Genomic DNA, 19626 nt, shown 5'->3' on the forward strand with positions numbered 1-19626 from the left:
CGTATATTTCTGACAAGAGGCTGAATTGTTTTAAAGTAAGTGGCAATCAGCAAGTATTGTATCTCCCGATATGGATAAACACCAATGGTGCATGTATAGACGAATCTAAATTCACGCATTCCTACACCTGACTAGCAGCCTTTAGTTGGGTAGCCGTCGGCTACAATGCACTCAAAATGTGAAATGATTCAGCCTTGGCGGGAATTTTAAACTGCATTCCATCTTACTGCTAGCACTTATACAAGCGTGTTACGCGTTATCAACACTCATGATGACGTGGGGTCGTCTACGGCCTAATAGACAGCACCCGGATTCATGCGATTATCCAATCAGATTATGTAGTATAAATAAGACCACTCCCACTGATTAAGAATATTCAGTACCCAGTAATGTTATACTTTATCATTTGAGAACTAAAAAGTAGAAAATCAAACACTCGTTGTTTAGATTTTTGCCGCAATTTTATTAAAATTCGTTTTTAATTAAGGGATTAAGAGGGTCAAATCCAAGATGGCGGCTAAGTTAAATAAATAATGGTCCGATCACGGTGTACAATACCTCGAATTCTTTCTCTAATCCGGGCTCTAATCAAAAAGCCAATAGTCGTACATCTCTAGGAAGATTGGTTAAATAATTACATGGTTAAATATACAAAAGGTCAACGACCATTTGAACATGGGCAACCTTTCAATATTCTCTGATTGAAACGAAAATTGTCTCCAATTATTCAGCTTGACACAAGAATAAAAAAAGGTTATAAATTTGCATATCTAAAATGTATATAATGGTTATAAAACTGCAATTCAAAGGTCAACCAGTATAAAGCACCATATGTTTCTATGTCATCACGGTCACCTTGACCATATTACAGGGTGATTTAAAATGAACTGTACCCAACTTTACCCATTTTTTATATATATTTGCGGAGATTGTACATATCAAAAAACTCTCATAGAAAGCAGTGGTAATTGTTCTGTAGTATTTTGATAATAAGTGGTTTTAGTCAGAAGATATCGCATTTTCAATTTACCATCCCATTTTTAGACCAACACATGGAGCTAAGTTTATCCGTGCTCTCTACAGCAGTAACAACGTTGGTGTGTGTTATAAAAATGTATTTTTCTTCAAAACCATTAATTGTTGTAAATACATGATTGTTTCACCAATCATAGGAAACATACTATCTTGTTACAGCTTATAAACACAAATTATTTAAATGTCGGTAAGTATTTTATTTTAATTTCTGAATTTGGGTACAGTTCATTTTAAGTCACCCTGTATACCATCCAGCATTAAAATATTAGAATTCATATTGATGAAAGACTATACCTTTTTGTTATTTGAGTCAATCTAAATATTGTGATACCTTTTTTCGCTTCAATCAGAGAATTTTGACAATTCAAAGGTCAAATGCAAAAAGGACAAATGCAAAACCTACTATGTGAAAAAGTGGGCCTCTGTTCATAAATCTTATATACGGCAAAATAGGGCAAACCCCATTAAGGCCAATATTAACAGTGACTTTTTTTATGCAACACGTAGGTAAGGAAAGATCCTAGTTTATAAGCTATCTTTATTTGTATTGCTATACAAAAACAAATATTTGACACCTCTGTTGTTAACATCGGAATATGTTAAATGAAGAATTGAACTTTTGTTCACAACACATTAAGTTGCTCACCTGAAATTTTCGGTTGTTATTACTACAACCTTCTTCAGCAGAATGATCCAGTTCTGAGTATTGCCCGTGTGCAATTGCCCGTGTCAGAAGAAGTTCTGACGTCACAAGTCAAGAGTCGTCAAATCGATCAACGAACTGGATCATTCTGCTGAAGAAGGTTGTAGTAATAACAACCGAAAATTTCAGGTGAGCAACTTAATGTGTTGTGAACAAAAGTTCAATTCTTCATTTATTTGATTACCAACACAGATGAACTTTCATGATAGATCGGAATATGTTGATGTTTTTGACCCCCATGACCTTTGATAGTTGTTAATATACCAAGAATGGTACATCCTACAGATAATTCAAACTGTACATATTTTTTAAATCCTTATGACTAGGGGAATGCATTGGTATGGTTTTAACACACTGTTTGGAGACCTTTTCTCGCCAAAAACTACTCCAGTTGAATTGCTATTATGCATTTTGCTGTAGCCCCATGATGTCAACTATCTATGAGCACCATCTGGACTAACTTTTCGTTAGTCAGGGTGACCAATTAACGTTTCCAGTGGAATATGTAGGCATATGGTTCTAGAGATGGTCGCTATACTATTGTAGTCGTCAAGAGAAGATTTATTTAAAGCTTTGTTTCTCCAATTGCCATAATCAAGTTCTTTATTAGCATTTAAAAAATGTTTGACCAATTTGTATTGTTTTGGTCGGGGGACCTACAATGTATTAATGTGTGTAGGTAGGGGTGTTTGTATGTAGATGTGGTATGTAGGTGTTTTGGGGTGTGTAAGTGTGGGGGTGGGTATGTGAGATGCTCTGGCAGAATAGTTGGCATAACAGACCATTGCTCCGAAGTTCTGCTCTAATATGGCCCAGTACATGTGCATGGGAGCTGAGGTTATGCTCAGGGACATCTATGATGCAAATAGCCCTTCTGGATTGCATGAAGTTGTAACAGTAGTTTTGGCAAAAACTGCTTAAATAAAAATGCCCAATTCGCTTTCGAAGGAAGATGTTTTATTTATTTATTATCTTTACAAACAGAGAAACATTTACACGTTATGTAAAAACAAAAACAAAAACAAACGATGTAAAATAAATTATACAAAATACCGTAGTTACTGAATATCGAATGTGATTCAGGGAAATATAGACGTGTTAAAATTTACGCATACAAAAAGCCAATCACTTTACCGATGAAGAATTTTGCCCCCTTTCAGTCTATATTACCTGGCTAGGTTCTGCGACGTGATCACAACCACATCATAAACTGGGAGGGGCCAAAACTCGTCATCGGAAAAGATGGACAAGAGATTCGATTGGATGAAGAGGCGCAAGAACAATGGGGGGGGCAATCAGGTTATTCAAGAAATACTGGCAACACTATAGCTGTGACAGCAAGTTCTAATCATACAGCTCAGTCAAGAGGAATTAACCAGTCAGTATGGTTGCGAAACGTCACTACTAATTTTGAGTATCTGGATTTGTAATGAGAACTTCAGTAGTAAGCAAACTTTTTATGCTTTTAGGCAGTTATTATAGTATACGCGTGTAACACCAAGGAAAAACGACATTGTTATTACATTACCATTAGATAAGGTTCTTTTTCAATATGTACTCCATAGAATGTTACAATATTTTCATGTTGCAAGTTTGTTAGAAATTCCGCTTCCCTTTTGAAATCTTTCCTGGCATATTCCATCGATGCATCTTTCAAGGTTTTCACAGCAACCACGGTAGGCATTAATGTCACTATCGCTGCCGTGACATTAATGCAAATCAGGCCTCAAGCTCCTCACGGTTGTTTGATAGCATGTAAACTGTAGTCAATTTTAAGAAAAGATGAACAATGATGGCAGTATTTATCTTAAATCTTGTTTGCATCTTTAGAAAGGGTAGACACTTGTAAAATGGCATAAGAACATAAGAAAAAAGACGAACAAATGGCAATGAAATTTTCAACGACAAAAATATATCATGAAATGTAAGGAGTAACTCATATCGTCTGGATAATTCAAATGTATGTAAAAATCACCCTCAATTTGCGCACATATGTAGTTTATAGAATAAAAATTACCACAAAAAGGCAGAAAAAATATGAATAATTTGATATAGAAACGATCTATGTTAAAAAATAGCTGTGAAATATATGTGATGCGATCAAGCAAAATCAGTCGGAACTCGGGAAGTATTAAATTTTCAGTTCCTATAGGAAACTAAAAAGCATTTACAAAGCTGGATTTTGAAGAAAACCCCATTTGAAACAAACAATCAGTTCCAAAGATAGGAGCAATTAAAGAGTTTCCAAAACAATAGGAAACAAAAGGAAATATTTGCTTTGTTTGGCTATATCTCAAAATCAATTTTCCGAGTTCCGATTGATTTTGCTTGATCGCATCACATATGTGACCCCTCGGCACAACTGAGCCCGGATGTCGCCAGTGCCACTATTGAGATATGCTCCATCGAACGTAACAATAAACAATAGAAAACAAAGGATTTATTGACTGTTTTATTGATTTTGCACTACTTAAATGTCAAGTACTATAGACATGATATACATCATTTTAAAGCTAATTTCAAGCAGAATATTTTGGTTGAATATCTCAAAAATGATGATTGGCGACTTCAGGGCTCAGTTGTGCCGAGGGGTCACACATGTGTATATTTATTAGTGTGATAACTGTGTGTATTGTCCAGGTCTAGAATTGAACATTATTATACTGTTTTGTTAAAAAAAATAATAAATGATCATATCAAACAACCCTTTCTATATCTAGACACAGCCAAATTAAAAAGTCGCCACTAGTTCCATCCCCCATTTAATCAGAGTCTGATGAGTTTATGGCAAATTTATTTATATTATAATTTTCTATACACTTTCCTTCGATGGTTGATAGTGATACCAATTTTAATCAACGTGAGCATGGGATCCGTTGTTTGGAAATTCGGAGCTAGCGTGAGTACCAAGAATTACGTCACCTGAATAGGCCGGCAGGTTACTCGATTATAAACCACCTCTTCTCAACATCTACACGCATCTGAGAAGTCTAATTTCATTGCCATTAAAGGTTTACCCATGCATGTCAAAATGCAAATCAAATACCCCGCTCTTTCAATTGTGCGCAGGCAAGTGTACAATGATTCCTGTACGGGTTGCTTCGGGCCACATAATATGCTGATATCATGCATTGGCTTTTGTCATTTTTAAAATTGCACTAATTTCCAAACAACGGTTCCTATGCTCACGATGATTAAACTTTTGATATCAAAGTTGGTATCAACCTTCGAAGGAAAGTGTATAGAAAATTATTATATAAATTATTTTGCCATAAACTCATCAGACTCTGATTAAATGGGGATGGAACTAGTGGCGACTCTTTAATTTGGCTGTGTTTATTTAAAACTCATAGGTCAGACCATTTTAATTATGAATATTACATCTGAAGGTTTCATACAGGAGAGGCATCAAACTGTTCATCATACCGTCAGATAAGGTTTGTTTTCTTACTCGTTGCAGATCGCTTCTCATTTCTGATAATGAGGATTTGGTGTAATGTTTAGTTCTGAATCCAGACGCCTGATATCGATACAGGTACCCACTTGAGCGTAATGATCCGTACTTCCATCTGTCATGTCGTGGTATCGCCGACCTTGTCTCTTATTGAGACGACATCGTAAACACAGATTAATAATGGAAAAGATCACTAGTGTTGGAAACATGATGCAGGATATGATGAGGATCTGAGGGGGGAAAATGATTTCGAGATTACATTAAATAAGTGCTTTTCATTTGAATAACAAAATATTACTAAGTATCACCCTCTCTCCACTGTCCCTCTCTCCTCCCCTCTCTATTTCTTTCTCTTTCATTTCCTCTATCTCTGTCTCTTCACCTGTTTTGTATCTTTGTGCTCTGTTGTTGTCTTTTCTCTCTGCAATTCCCCTCTCCTTTTCCTTTTGTTTTCAAATTAATTTCTAATCAAAATTTACAGATAAATTAAAGAAGTTGTCAAACTAATTTATGTTCGCAATAATCTAGAAAAACGCGACTATAAATAAATGTAACATCAATACGACAGGAAATATGATTTTGTGATAAAGTTTTATACAAGTAACATAAAATTACAATTTGATATAGACCACTTGACATCACTGTTTATCAACAAAGGCGAGGGACTCGTCTATCGATATGCTCGAACGAGCCCCTACACTGATCAATGGCTTTCTTGTACTGTATGAAATGTGGCGGGCGATTTAAAATGCACGTGCCCTTAGCAGACTATGATGCGTACGCACACTGCAGGGCAAAGAACAATGTAAATTGTCATAATGCGCACGCATACTGCCGGGCAATGACGTCACATGCCAAGTGGTCTATAGCGAGCGTAAACATCAGTAGGTTATAACAAAGGGAAGGTCATGAGCCATGCAGTCGACAATCAGTCGATGGCTTCAAACACAGTTGATGGCTTCAATGACTGGACGTCCGACTAGGCGAAGTATTAGTGTCATAGCTTAAAATCTTCCTTATCAAGTTCGGAGCTCAGTATAATAAACAAGCATCACTGCAGAAGTAGAACCCGAAGTAGGTTTTGTGGTTCTGTGCATTTCATACTATTTTGCTGAATGTGTTTTGAAGTCATCCCTTAAAAATTGTCTACTTAGGCACCAGAAACAAATTAGTTCGATCTTTGGATCGACCGTCCATGCTGCTTCGATGCTTGTTATTAATGAACTATCAACTAATTAATCAGAATTAATGCTAGATTTATATTGGTTATTATCTGTACAGGCACATATTACTATTTTATTGCAATTAACAATAGTAAATTAATTGATTTCATAAATAATAAGGATCGACCAAGCATCGATGGTCGATCGAAAGATCGAACTAATTTGTTTCTATCGCCTTACCTCTAAAGAACATCTACTATTGTCAATATGTTGAATTTTCTGTGTCGTTGTTTAGAATGAAGCACGTGGTTTTATTGACTGGCAGGGTATAAACGAAATCAAACAAACAATAACACAAATAATTGAACTTAAAATCACTGAACAACTAAGTGCGTGGTGGCGAAGTTGCAACGGCGTGTAAACAGTGAGACGTTCATTCAAAATAATGACAAAGGTTAGTACATGATTTCAAAAACAAACGTGATGGTTGCCATGCAGAGAGATGGTAGGCCTATGATGATTGGGATGGGTGGTTCTGTTACATAATGTAGAATGATCGATATCGATATTATTAGTTATTAGGTTCAGCGTCGGTATGGTACGGGAAATTATCGTGTGCGAAGTGTCATATTGGGTGAAGCCGAAGGCTGAAACAAGTAGGATGCTGAGCGCAAGATAATTTCCCGACTCAAACCAGACAGGGTCTAATTCTGCATAAAACCGGGCAACGTTATTTCTATAGATCTGCTGCGCATTCAAATTGAACAATATGAACTCACGTGTTTTCAAGCAAATTCGCCGATAATAGGTGATCAAAAGCGATCGGAATGTTACAAAAGTACAGATCGCATTCAGCTTACTTCATATGAGATGATCTTTGGAAAAATACGGCATAATTTGTCTTGGTGTTTGCGGAATGCCATGCAGTAAAATATTAATACGTTGCGGCAATTCATGATTGACAACTAACAATCGGCGTGTCCTTCGTATCCTCCACTGTCAATTTCTTATCCACTCACTAATCCTCACAAAAGCTTTGTGTTGATTACGTAATGTGTGGAGGCAAATTGCAATAAGTACAATGAAATAATGAGTAGGGCGGGCTCCGAGGCGGGGTTCTTCTTCATCTTACGTAACAGTATTGTTCTCCAAAAAAACCCGGAAGCTTGTCGTTTGGAGCTCTAGCTGAAATACAGCAAGATAATGTAAGATAGTAAATGTAAACCTGTATTTTAACTAGAGTATCTGGAGCTAACTCAAACCGACGCTGTACCTAATAACGAATTTATCATACCACAAAGTCGTTCTAAATATTGAAATAATTAGGTTTTTATACATTCTAATTGATGCAAAATAGAAAACCATTACAAAAATCACATAGCTGTTCCGCGTATTACGTCTCGCGTGTATTGTATGCGCCCGCTATACGCGAATTTCTTTTATACGCGTACTTCGCCGTATACGCGGATCGTGCTTACGCAATTCGTTCTCACTAACTAGATATAAAGCGTAAATACGCACTCACTACTAGATACAAAAATATATACGGTTAGCGGTGTTGTTTGATGTTTCCCTTCAGTGGTATGATAAGACGAATTATTATTGTTATCTCATTATTTAGAATGGCTTAGTGGCGCGTTATTAGGTGCAGCGTCGGTATGGTGTGGGATATTATCGTGCGCTCAGTGTCTTACTAGGTTCAACCAGTATGACACTACGCGCATAATAATTTCCCGTACCATACCTCCGCCTCAACTAATAACTAATAATATGTGATGCGATCAAGCAAAATCAGTCGGAACTCGGCAATAATAAATGTTCAGTTTCTTATAGGATAGTAATAAACATTTACAAAGCTGGATTTTGCAGAAACCCCCATTGAAATTGAACAACCAGTTCCAAAGATATGAGCAATTAAAGCGCTTCCAAAACAATAGGAAACAAAAGGAAATGTTGCCTTTGTTTGGCTATATCTCAAAATCAATATTTCCGAGTTCCGACTGATTTTGCTTGATCGCATCACATATATTAAACTACATGTACCTTAAACAATGTCAAAGTATAAATTGACTGCGACATTTGCCAATTGGTTTTGCAAGCATAATTCCATTTTGCAGACACGGTCATTTTATAAAATGTGATGCGATCAAGCAAAATCAGTCGGAACTCGGCAATATTGATTTTGAGATATAGCCAGACAAAGAAACTAGTTCCTTTTGTTTCTTATTGTTTTGGCAACTCTTTAATTGCTCATATCTTTGGAACTGGTTGTTCAATTTCAATGGGATTTTCTGCAAAATGCAGCTTTGTAAATGCTTTTTTCTATCCTATAAGAAACTGAAAATTTATTATTTCCGAGTTCCAACTGATTTTGCTTGATCGCATCACAAATTAAACAGAATCCAAACACTATATGATAGGAATCTTGTAGATGATCGGTAAAGAGCGGATTGGTTCTGCAATGGAGGAAATTACAGGCATTTTCATTGTCCCATGACATACTTACTGCTTGTAAATGTTCTTGTTTAGGTTTACATTGCACACCACCTGTTTCATTTGGGGTGTTGGTAGGGCTATCTATGGCGTAGTTATTAGGAGTTGTATTTGGAGCTCTGCTTGATGGTCCTTGCAAAAATAGATCGGGGAATCCAGGACCTATTAAAGAGTTGTCAAGATGCAAATTAGTTAAACGCAGAAAGAGAAAGATGTGCATGATTTAGAGAATAAAGGTATTGTTTTTAGCCGCTGGAGTGCATATATCGTCTCATAAAACACAGGCGGCATCATTATTTCAAGTTAAACAACGAGGCGAAGCGATAGATAGAGACGATAGATATAAAAACAATACCTTTATTCTCATTCTTAAACACTTCAATTCAAATAAAATATCATACAATTTTTAATAAAATTAAATCCTACATTTTGCAAGGAATTACCAAGGGTTTAAAATCGACCAGTCCCGTTGTTGCTGTGCGCATCCGATTGGTCCAAATAGCGAGTACGCGTATCGCGTCGACGCACACGCGTTGTCCCGTGTGATATCGTGTCATATCACACGGGTAAAGCTGGGTAAGAACCAGTAAGATTGCAGGAACGTTCTCAAGTGTTTAAGAATTTAATATAAATGCTGCAGGATAATTGTGTTTTAAGTATAAGCCAGAATCCATTTGAATCTATGGGTCAGTAACTGTCAGTGTCCTATATTATATACAAACCATTCTCCAAACAGCATAATAACATTTGTTTGTTTGTTTCTTCTTTACTCTGGGTCAATATTCAGAGGGATATCTAAGTATCACTGTATTCTTCCATTATTGCCCAGTAATTATGATAACTGTATTATGCAACACGGTTGTTTGATGTATATAGAACTGGCTTCATTATTAAGAAAATGCCAACTATAGATGGCGCTATTTATCAGAATTCATATTTCTTAATTTGCAAGGGTTAGGTAATCAATCCTGCCATTTAAACAGGTGGAATAGGTGAAACAAACAACAAAGAAATTTTATAAACATATTTCATCAAAAAATAAAAGGAATTTTTTTAATTAAAAGCCTGAAAGGGTAAGTTACAGTATCTAAATAGCGCCACCTATCTTGTCATAAACAGATACAGTTTATATCCAAAAAAGCTTTAAAAATGCTGTGAAAGTGAATAATGTTGTAAATAAAGGGAAATTAAAGTTGAAAATGACTCAAAAGCATCTGTATACATTAGTATGATACAGCTTTAAACTGTTTAAGCCTAAAATTGGGTTCAACATGATGTTTTGTTTGAAAAACTAATAAATGATCATATCAAACAGCTGTGGCAAAGAGTATAAGACTTGTAGGTTCTGAAACAAGCACAATGCTATAGAGTAGTTTCGCAACTTTTGGAGGCATAATTTAACATTTGCTGAGAAAGCCCTCAATACTTTTCAAAATTCTGTTTTCCACCATTGTTATGTACTTATTAAACTAACATACCCTACAAAAAATCAAGACTTGGTTAATGTGGTGTAGTTTTCTCAAAATCTGAAATTTTGTATAAAGCACAGGAACCGTCCTTTAATTTTAAAGACACAAATATTAGTCGAACGCGTTCGCAGTGTTCATAACTCAGTACGTAGGGCCTACGTAGCGTGTGGGACGGTCATACACAATTTTATGCGTGTGGCGGAGATCCTTAAATTTGGGTAAATTTTTAACCAGTTACCTAGTGCTGCTGGGCACCATATGAACAACCCATTGATTTTTCCAATGTTGGGCAAAGTTTAACCAACAATAGATAAAAAATAAAGGTGAATGTAACAAATGGGGGGTAAAATTTACGCAATGTTGGGTAACAAACGGATTTATCAACGGATTTTTACCACCATTTCAACAGTGTAGGGATACCTTATGCAAGATGAAGAATTCTGGCTGTATGTAATTTCATCATAATATTGCAAATGACAACAACCTAATTAGTAATTGTTCAAGGTTGAAACAAAGAGAGTCGTTAAACAGAGTGAGTTAATTATTAGTACTTCACAATGACTTCGCCTATATGTTAACGTGTTAACTTTGATGCTATTGGCGATCTATTATGGGAACCTGTAGATGCAATTATTTATACAGCCTGTATCAAAATGATTGGGATCCATCAGGTTTGATGTTTATTGAAAAGCCTGTTTTTTCCAAGTGTAGTATTGGATTCTCTTGAAATGACCATAATTCATAAACCACTTACCACTCTAATCTGTAAAATCTGTTTTTTGCATTCTTGGCAGTGTTGTCCATTACACTAAGAACTGCATGGCTACAATCATTTTGATACATATTCAACACTATAATATTCTCGCAGACGGTATTCGAATGTTGGATTCGGAATGTCGGATTTCAGAGGCGCACGTACAATTGTCGAGCAGGAATGAGAGGACCCGGTCCACTTGAATATTGTATTATATGCGGGATATAAAAGGGTCATTTTAGGAAACGTACATTTCAAAGTCTATATAGGTGCTGTTGTGTAGTTGACCTGATTAAACAGAGTCACTCGAGAATGTATAGTTGTGTGTCTGTGAGACTTGTGTGACTGTTCTTGTGTGTCTTTTTGACCTGACGGACACGTGACGGACGCCTGACGGACCTCTTGTGTGTCTTTTTTTCCATCTTGTGTGTCTTTTTGTTGTTATCACTGGCTGTTGCTTGTGTGCCTTTTTCAACACCTTTAAAAATGACCTCTATTGTATTTTTTCCTGAATGTATTTTATGCTTTCTCTCCCCCACCAGCTCCAAGTACAGATAAAATACAAAAAGCTGAAAAAGGAAAAAAAAAAGATGTGGACACCGTCGGCTTCCCCCGTGTATTATCCGCCGGTGCCATTATCACGTGACTGTAGAAAAATGCTGCTGCCACCAGATATAGGCTAAGTAAAACAGCGTATTACTATCAAGACTTATGTTTGAAAGCTGTCCTCAGATCCAGTCCATCACACTACGTGCTCTATATATTAGTCCATGTCGATATTATCAAGACAGCGATTGTAAACCGGGCGCCTATTTTAAGCTTATTGTTAATTTTGCACCTTCAAACCGTACAAACCATCTCAAAAGTTAGGTCTTTATAGTAGGAAACTTTATTTAGCGAAGGCACCAACAATGCCTAGAAAAGTTGCTTTTTGCCTTGTAAAAGTACGTATTTTTCGCCATTTCCTGGTATCAGCATGGAAGCAGGTCGATTCGGCCCAAACCAATTCGTCCACAGTTGACTTGGCCATATGCCAATTCATGCATTGGCCCCAAGCTAAGTCAGCCACAAACAAATTCGATATTGACCAAAAGGGATAAGCGATTTAATATGTTAATGAATATATATCACCATTAGGGTGATTCACAAAAAATTAAATTGGTATTTTTCAACGGGACACCCCCTCATTTTGTTCATTTTGGTAATAAAATCATACCTGCAAAATATGAAAAAAATTCAAAAAAATTTAGGGGGTGCTACCGATCAATGAACTTTTGTACACAAAGTCAATGGGATTTATGAGCCATTTTCTTTACAACACAAAAAAGCCATGTTAATTTTCCCTGATTGTGTCAAAAATATTTGATCATAGTGTGAGTAATGTCCTTAAAATAAATGCTAAAGAAAATTGTAAAAATGTTAACCCGCTTTCCAGAAAATTGCATTTTTGTGAAAACTGTTACATTTGGGGCAAGGCAGTTGCTGGAACAGCCAAAATATTATGGTACCTTGCACAAGGTGTAGTTTTGAACTGGCCACTATCCAATGTTGTGACCCCAATTTATAAACATTTCTTCATGGTGAATCTAATCCTTCCTGTGGTCATTCAATTCAAACAATACAAATCTTCATCAGGTATGGCCATAATGACCACCCCTGATACAGATGTATGGATTTTGATAGTTACTATTACATAAGATTTCAAAAGCTGGTATCACCATTGGGGTAAACTAATATGTGAAGAATTTTAATCTTTTTTTATCAACAGTTCAGTTCAATAAGGTATAAATTTGGGGTGCCTGGTGGGATTCCAGGGGATATCCCAGGGTATTCTTTTCTTGAGCTACACTCCCTCTGTCACTTTTGAAACATTTTTATTATTACAGTCAACTATGAACTTTAATTTGGTAAAACCCATGTTTTCACAAAGTTAGGTATATCATTGAACATTTACTTCAGTTTTGCAAGCCTGGTAGACTTTTTAGGCCCTCAAATAAGCGTTTGAAATTTTTGACAAAAAATCCCATTGACTTTGTGTACAAAAGTTCATTGACCGGTAGCACCCCCTAAACTTTTTTGAATTTTTTTTCATATTTTGCAGGTATAATTTTATTACCAAAATGAACAAAATGAGGGGGTGTCCCGTTGAAAAATACCAATTTCATTTTTTGTGAATCACCCTAATCACCATCCATCACGAAACAGCTGTAAAGTCGGCTGACGGTCAATTTTGTTTTATTTCGTGTTTAGAAAATATATCATAAGCTTTAAAATGAAAAAAAAAAATCATTTGATTCCAAACGATATCCAGAAGTAAAAAAACAAGGGGGTTAAGTGCACAACGTACAAACTACAAAAAAGTGACTATATCTTATTAACCAATGATCCTACAGATATGCGACCACTGACTTTTTTGTTCCTTATGACCAAGGGAAAAGTTTGACATATCTCACGACTCTGTAGGAAATGAATGATGTATATCATCATCATCATACATCATCATTTTATGTTCATTCAAATCGACATACAAAATATATATAAAAAGACACAACATTTGAATGAGGAGATGCTCAAAAGGCCTGAAGCGAGCACCCCCTTACACTGCCTTAAGTTACAACATACAATTCGTCGGGTGCATCACATACTGGTCTATCTTGAATTTTCGACTTTTTTGAGAAAATTGGTATATAGTTCTTTTTTACTGAGCTCTTCCAATACAACAAATTACAGACCTCAATTTTTCCTAGATAATTAGTTATAAAATGTTAAATTTAAACTATCTATGATTTTTTCAAAATACGTATTTTCACATACTGATCTATCTCGAAAAAACACGCATTTCTAGAAAATCGCAATTGAAAATCTTCGTATTAAGTTTACCTTTCTGTAATTTAATTAGACTATGGATTTTCATGAAAGTGGTTTTAAATTAAAGCATATACTTAACAAATTTATTTAAGTGGAATCTTTAATTATATTTACGTAAGTAATATTGTTTAAAACTACACTGAAGTTGTAGTTCTGTATGTGAAATCGTTAATTTCCCGATATCGTATTGAAAGTGCATTACATACTGGTCTATTGCGAGATAGACCAGTATGTGATGCGTCTAAAATCACGTCTTTGTCATGATTGTTCGCGAAATCGAGATAGCCCCCAAGATAGACCAGTATTTATTTATTATTTCTTTATTTAACTTAAACTGGTTTACTGATTTTGCCATCTTTATATATTTTTCAGTAATATTCCATTTCTTAGGACCGGCAGCTCACTGGAAGCCTGTGTTGTGAGGGCCACAAACTGCGGCTACGTACAGATACGCGAACGCTGACTTTTTTTGTTCTTTATGACCAGAGGAAAAGTTCGACATATCACACGACTCTTTAGGATATGTGGTTTAAAAGATAGAGGATTAAGTGCACAAAGTACAACGAATTGGTTTATGACCGAATGCAAGACATCAAGGCATTATACAGATGGTGTAAAAACAACGGTTATGGAGAAAATCACGAAATAGTTAAAATTGGCCAACTGTTTTTGTACATCAATATACAGGGTTCGAATTAGCATGTGGGCGAATTGGTTTGGGGCTGAATTGACGAATAGTATTGATATCGATATTGATATTTTTACCCACGTGATATTTCGATATGATGATTCGAATTGTCACGTGATCGTCAAACATTTAGGAGAAGGTGTCAGTTCTGCAGGAACTGACACAAAAAAGGCACACCAGCATAGCCTCGTGAGAACATGTTAACGATCGTCCGTGTTGTTGAATTAAAGAATTATCACATTCTGTTTATCTCATTTTGCATAACATGAACTCATGTGATATCCAATACATATAAAATAGCAACATTGACGACAACACTGACACGAATCATGTATTAATTCAATGAACCATTCAGTGTAGATCTCCAAACATACATGGTCTAATTGTACAACTTTGGCGTATCCCATTAAGTGAATTAGGAAGTGTATAATTTTAACGCCAGTGGGCCGAGACCCGGTTCCTCTTCTGAAACAATCGACGATGTTTTTTGGCCATTTGATCTTGATTTTCCGACTCCAATATCCCTCTACCCGATGGTATGCAGGTGAGTAATAATATTTCATGAACCCCCTTTCAAACTTGGATCCGCCCCTGACTGCGACACTATGTCTAGATTGTTATCTTTAAACGGTACGTCAGTGGTATTTTAAACGGTAAGTGACCGATCGTTATTTACGGCAGAGGGGGATGGCTGTTTTGGAAAAAATATCGACAAAAAATGTCACGTTCCGCCCTCGCGTCCACTCAAAATGTTCACGCCCCCTCTTGTTTTCCTAATTTTCTCCATTTAAAACTTAACACCCCCCCTGGTTCAACTAAAAAATTCAGGTTCCCCCTCAAGACCCCCAAAAAATTATGTTCCCCCCTACATTTTCCCATCCCCTGCCATAAATAACAATCACTCCCTAAATCAGTGGTGGCGACACGCTCGTAATCTTAGTTTGCTTTTTTGCTTCTTGTAAATATAAAAGCTGTGTATATCAAAAAGAAATTTCAATTTTTTTATTAATTATTATTATTATTTTGTTAGTTGTTGAGGGGTATAAATAGGGCTTTCTATAAATTTAAATAAATACTTAGTATGTAATGGGTTATTCCACAAAATACAGGCACGCCCCCTATAGAGGAATGCGGATTTCCAGACTTTTTATCTAGTCAAAATTGTTAGAAATCCAGATTTTTTGAGCATCCAAAGGCGAACAGCAAAAATAGTTTAAAATAAAAAATACTCAATTTGAGAGTCTTGTTTTGGACAATTCCGTGATATTTCATTAATTTTATTTGATTTCCAAGCTTTTTCTTGTAACATTGGCAACTAGAATTCCAGTTATTTATTTTCAGGAAACAAACTTGGAAATCCAGACATTTCAGTTATTGGGAACGTTAATCCTCTATAGGGGTGGAATACCCCAATACGGTATTACAATTATGAAGTCGTTATTTTTACGTGTCAAGTGCGTTAACTGTCAAAAGAATGTTGAGAATTTTTTCCAAAAATTATGAAAATAAACATCTCAAAAAAAGTAACTAACCATTATTCAAAACGGGTAATTATATTACAAATCTGTAAAATGCGTTGGAAGCAGAATTTATTTCTGCACATTTTGACATCTCATTTGTAGCAATTGACTAAATATTGACGTCACAGCGTACATTTAAATCAATGTGGCCCAAGATTTGAAAGTTGCAGTAAATTATATTGATTTTGCATTCAGTGTAATGGAAAGAAATCTGTGTAATGATATCTGGGTGTTTTGTATTGTAAAAAATTGTATGTAAGTGCAACTTTCAAATCTGGACCTCACTTTATCAAATTGACCGGTGTTTTATTGTTTTCTGGGGTATCGTATCAAATGAGGTGTCAAAATGCGCAGAAATAAATTCTGCTTCCCACGCATTTTACAGATTTGTAATACAATAGTCTTTTTTTTTTAAATAATGGCCATTATTTAAGGGGGTTAGTTACTTTTTTTGAGATGTTTATATGTATAACTTGTACTTACCCGGTGACGTAATAAAATTGGCATACATAGTCTTAGTATCATTGCCGTAGGCATTCGATACTTTCATGGTGTACTCGCCATTATAAAAGTGAGATGGAGTTGTTAAGGATAGACATCCAGTGTAAATCTGAGGCTGATCGTCGTCTTTTACTCTATATTTGAACTCTGTAAAGGGATGTTTGATAGTATAGGGCTCCGAAACTACTTTCAACTTGTCTTTATCTCTGTAGATCTCCAGTTTTGGCTTCGGATTGCCGGAGACAGTGAACTGTATACAGTATTCGTATTCTTTCTTCACTGGTCCGAAAACGAGAATCCGTGCAGGAACTATATATTCAAAACAAAAGAGTAAATGTGATTAAATAACAAAATAATAGCTATCCAATACGTTGTTACGCGTGAGTTACATTCTGGTCCGCTAAACAACATTTGAATTCCCACTCCCCACTACCAGTTTTGAAGGGGTGCCTCTATTCAAGTTCCTCTTATCATTTTTAATAGATATGGTAATACCGTAAAACCTCGTCTACAAGCACATAATATTGTTTTGATGAAAGCTAAACTAATACAAAACATGCACAAATATGCCAATATAATAGATTGGTCTTACAATAATACCTGTTTGCATATGCTTGGACCTGTAATTTATTTGCTCAAATTCCATAACGGCGCCTGGATTAATTTAGCTTTCATGAGCACTGTATATGCTTGTAGACGAGGTTTTACGGTAGCCAATATCGAAAGCAAAACACACAGTGACCACATGCTGCACTGCCAGTACGTTGAACGCTAATTTTGTTTATCCAAGCTGCGTTTTGGCTCTTTTTTTGCACCCACGTAGTACCGATTCAGAAAAAAAAGGAAAGAAAATATATTTCCCAATGCAATATGTACATTTTAAAGTGAAATTTAATAAATAAATCCTAGCCAAGATCGTGAATTGAACCCGGTATCTAGAGCTTATAATCAAAGCGCGCTAATTATCCACTTTTTCTGATTTTGCTGTTGATCCCCTGCAGGCGTCATGGTTCCGGACCTAGGACTCCTCTCGTTTGTCTCTCGTCTACATCCCCAAATCCGTCTTGTCTTCAATCAGCTACTTCAGTGGGCCTTGAACTGGTAATTTTGGCTATCGAACTTTGCCTACTTCTTCTGCCTACGTTTGCTGTTTTTGTCCCCCTGCATATTGTCTAGTCTGCATTTTACTTGTTTCCCCACATCAAGTTGGTGTACCTTGCTTTTTTTTCTTTCCTGTTGTTATTATTCAAGGTATCCTCTTGTATCATTTATTGATCCTTGATGTGTTTTGTATCCTCCGTTGGATTCACAATTACCCACTTTTTCTGATTTTGCTGGTGATCCCCTGCAGCCGTCATGGTTCCGGACCTAGGACTCCTCTCGTTTGTCTCTCGTCTACATCCCCAAATCCGTCTTGTCTTCAATCAGCTACTTCTTTGGGCCTTGAACTGGTAATTTTGGCTATCGAACTTTGCCTACTTCTTCTGCCTACGTTTGCTGTTTTTGTCCCCCTGCATATTGTCTAGTCTGCATTTTACTTGTTTCCCCACATCAAGTTGGTGTACCTTGCTTTCTTTCTTTCCTGTTGTTATTATTCAAGGTATCCTCTTGTATCATTTATTGATCCTTGATGTGTTTTGTGTCCTCGTCCGTTGGATTCACCATTACCCACTTTTTCTGATTTTGCTGGTGATCCCCTGCAGCCGTCATGGTTCCGGACCTAGGACTCCTCTCGTTTGTCTCTCGTCTACATCCCCAAATCCGTCTTGTCTTCAATCAGCTACTTCTGTGGGCCTTGGAACTGGTAATTTTTGGCTATCGAACTTTGCCTACTTCTTCTGCCTACGTTTGCTGTTTTTGTCCCCCTGCATATTGTCTAGTCTGCATTTTACTTGTTTCCCCACATCAAGTTGGTGTACCTTGCTTTTTTTCTTTCCTGTTGTTATTATTCAAGGTATCCTCTTGTATCATTTATTGATCCTTGATGTGTTTTGTGTCCTCGTCCGTTGGATTCACCATTACCCACTTTTTCTGATTTTGCTGGTGATCCCCTGCAGCTGTCATGGTTCCGGACCTAGGACTCCTCTCGTTTGTCTCTCGTCTACATCCCCAAATCCGTCTTGTCTTCAATCAGCTACTTCTGTGGGCCTTGGAACTGGTAATTTTTGGCTATCGAACTTTGCCTACTTCTTCTGCCTACGTTTGCTGTTTTTGTCCCCCTGCATATTGTCTAGTCTGCATTTTACTTGTTTCCCCACATCAAGTTGGTGTACCTTGCCTTTTTTCTTTCCTGTTGTTATTATTCAAGGTATCCTCTTGTATCATTTATTGATCCTTGATGTGTTTTGTGTCCTCGTCCGTTGGATTCACCATTACCCACTTTTTCTGATTTTGCTGGTGATCCCCTGCAGCCGTCATGGTTCCGGACCTAGGACTCCTCTCGTTTGTCTCTCGTCTACATCCCCAAATCCGTCTTGTCTTCAATCAGCTACTTCAGTGGGCCTTGGAACTGGTAATTTTTGGCTATCGAACTTTGCCTACTTCTTCTGCCTACGTTTGCTGTTTTTATCCCCCTGCATATTGTCTAGTCTGCATTTTACTTGTTTCCCCACATCAAGTTGGTGTACCTTGCTTTTTTTCTTTCCTGTTGTTATTATTCAAGGTATCCTCTTGTATCATTTATTGATCCTTGATGTGTTTTGTGTCCTCCGTTGGATTCACCATTACCCACTTTTTCTGATTTTGCTGGTGATCCCCTGCAGCCGTCATGGTTCCGGACCTAGGACTCCTCTCGTTTGTCTCTCGTCTACATCCCCAAATCCGTCTTGTCTTCAATCAGCTACTTCTGTGGGCCTTGGAACTGGTAATTTTTGGCTATCGAACTTTGCCTACTTCTTCTGCCTACATTTGCTGTTTTTGTCCCCCTGCATATTGTCTAGTCTGCATTTTACTTGTTTCCCCACATCAAGTTGGTGTAC

General features: G+C 36.6%; 1 protein-coding gene across 2 annotated transcripts in view; it reads right to left on the reverse strand.

The window, feature by feature from the left end:
• Positions 1-2795: 2795 nt before the first annotated feature.
• LOC140169643 (BDNF/NT-3 growth factors receptor-like) overlaps positions 2796-19626 on the reverse strand; it is a 32472-nt gene continuing 15641 nt past the window's right edge. Inside the window, exons 7-10 of one of the 2 annotated variants that reach the window (XM_072192922.1) lie at positions 16631-16957; positions 8862-9010; positions 5190-5422; positions 2796-3498 (exon numbers count right to left, since the gene is read on the reverse strand). In XM_072192922.1, the coding sequence (XP_072049023.1) occupies positions 5207-5422; positions 8862-9010; positions 16631-16957 (692 nt within the window). In that variant the 3' untranslated portion in view covers positions 2796-3498; positions 5190-5206. Of the gene's footprint in view, positions 3499-5164; positions 5423-8861; positions 9011-16630; positions 16958-19626 lie in introns of both variants that reach the window. The other variant, XM_072192923.1, reaches the window with a different exon arrangement.

Source organism: Amphiura filiformis, chromosome 14 (assembly GCF_039555335.1).
Source record: "Amphiura filiformis chromosome 14, Afil_fr2py, whole genome shotgun sequence".
NCBI classification, from domain to species: domain Eukaryota; kingdom Metazoa; phylum Echinodermata; class Ophiuroidea; order Amphilepidida; family Amphiuridae; genus Amphiura; species Amphiura filiformis.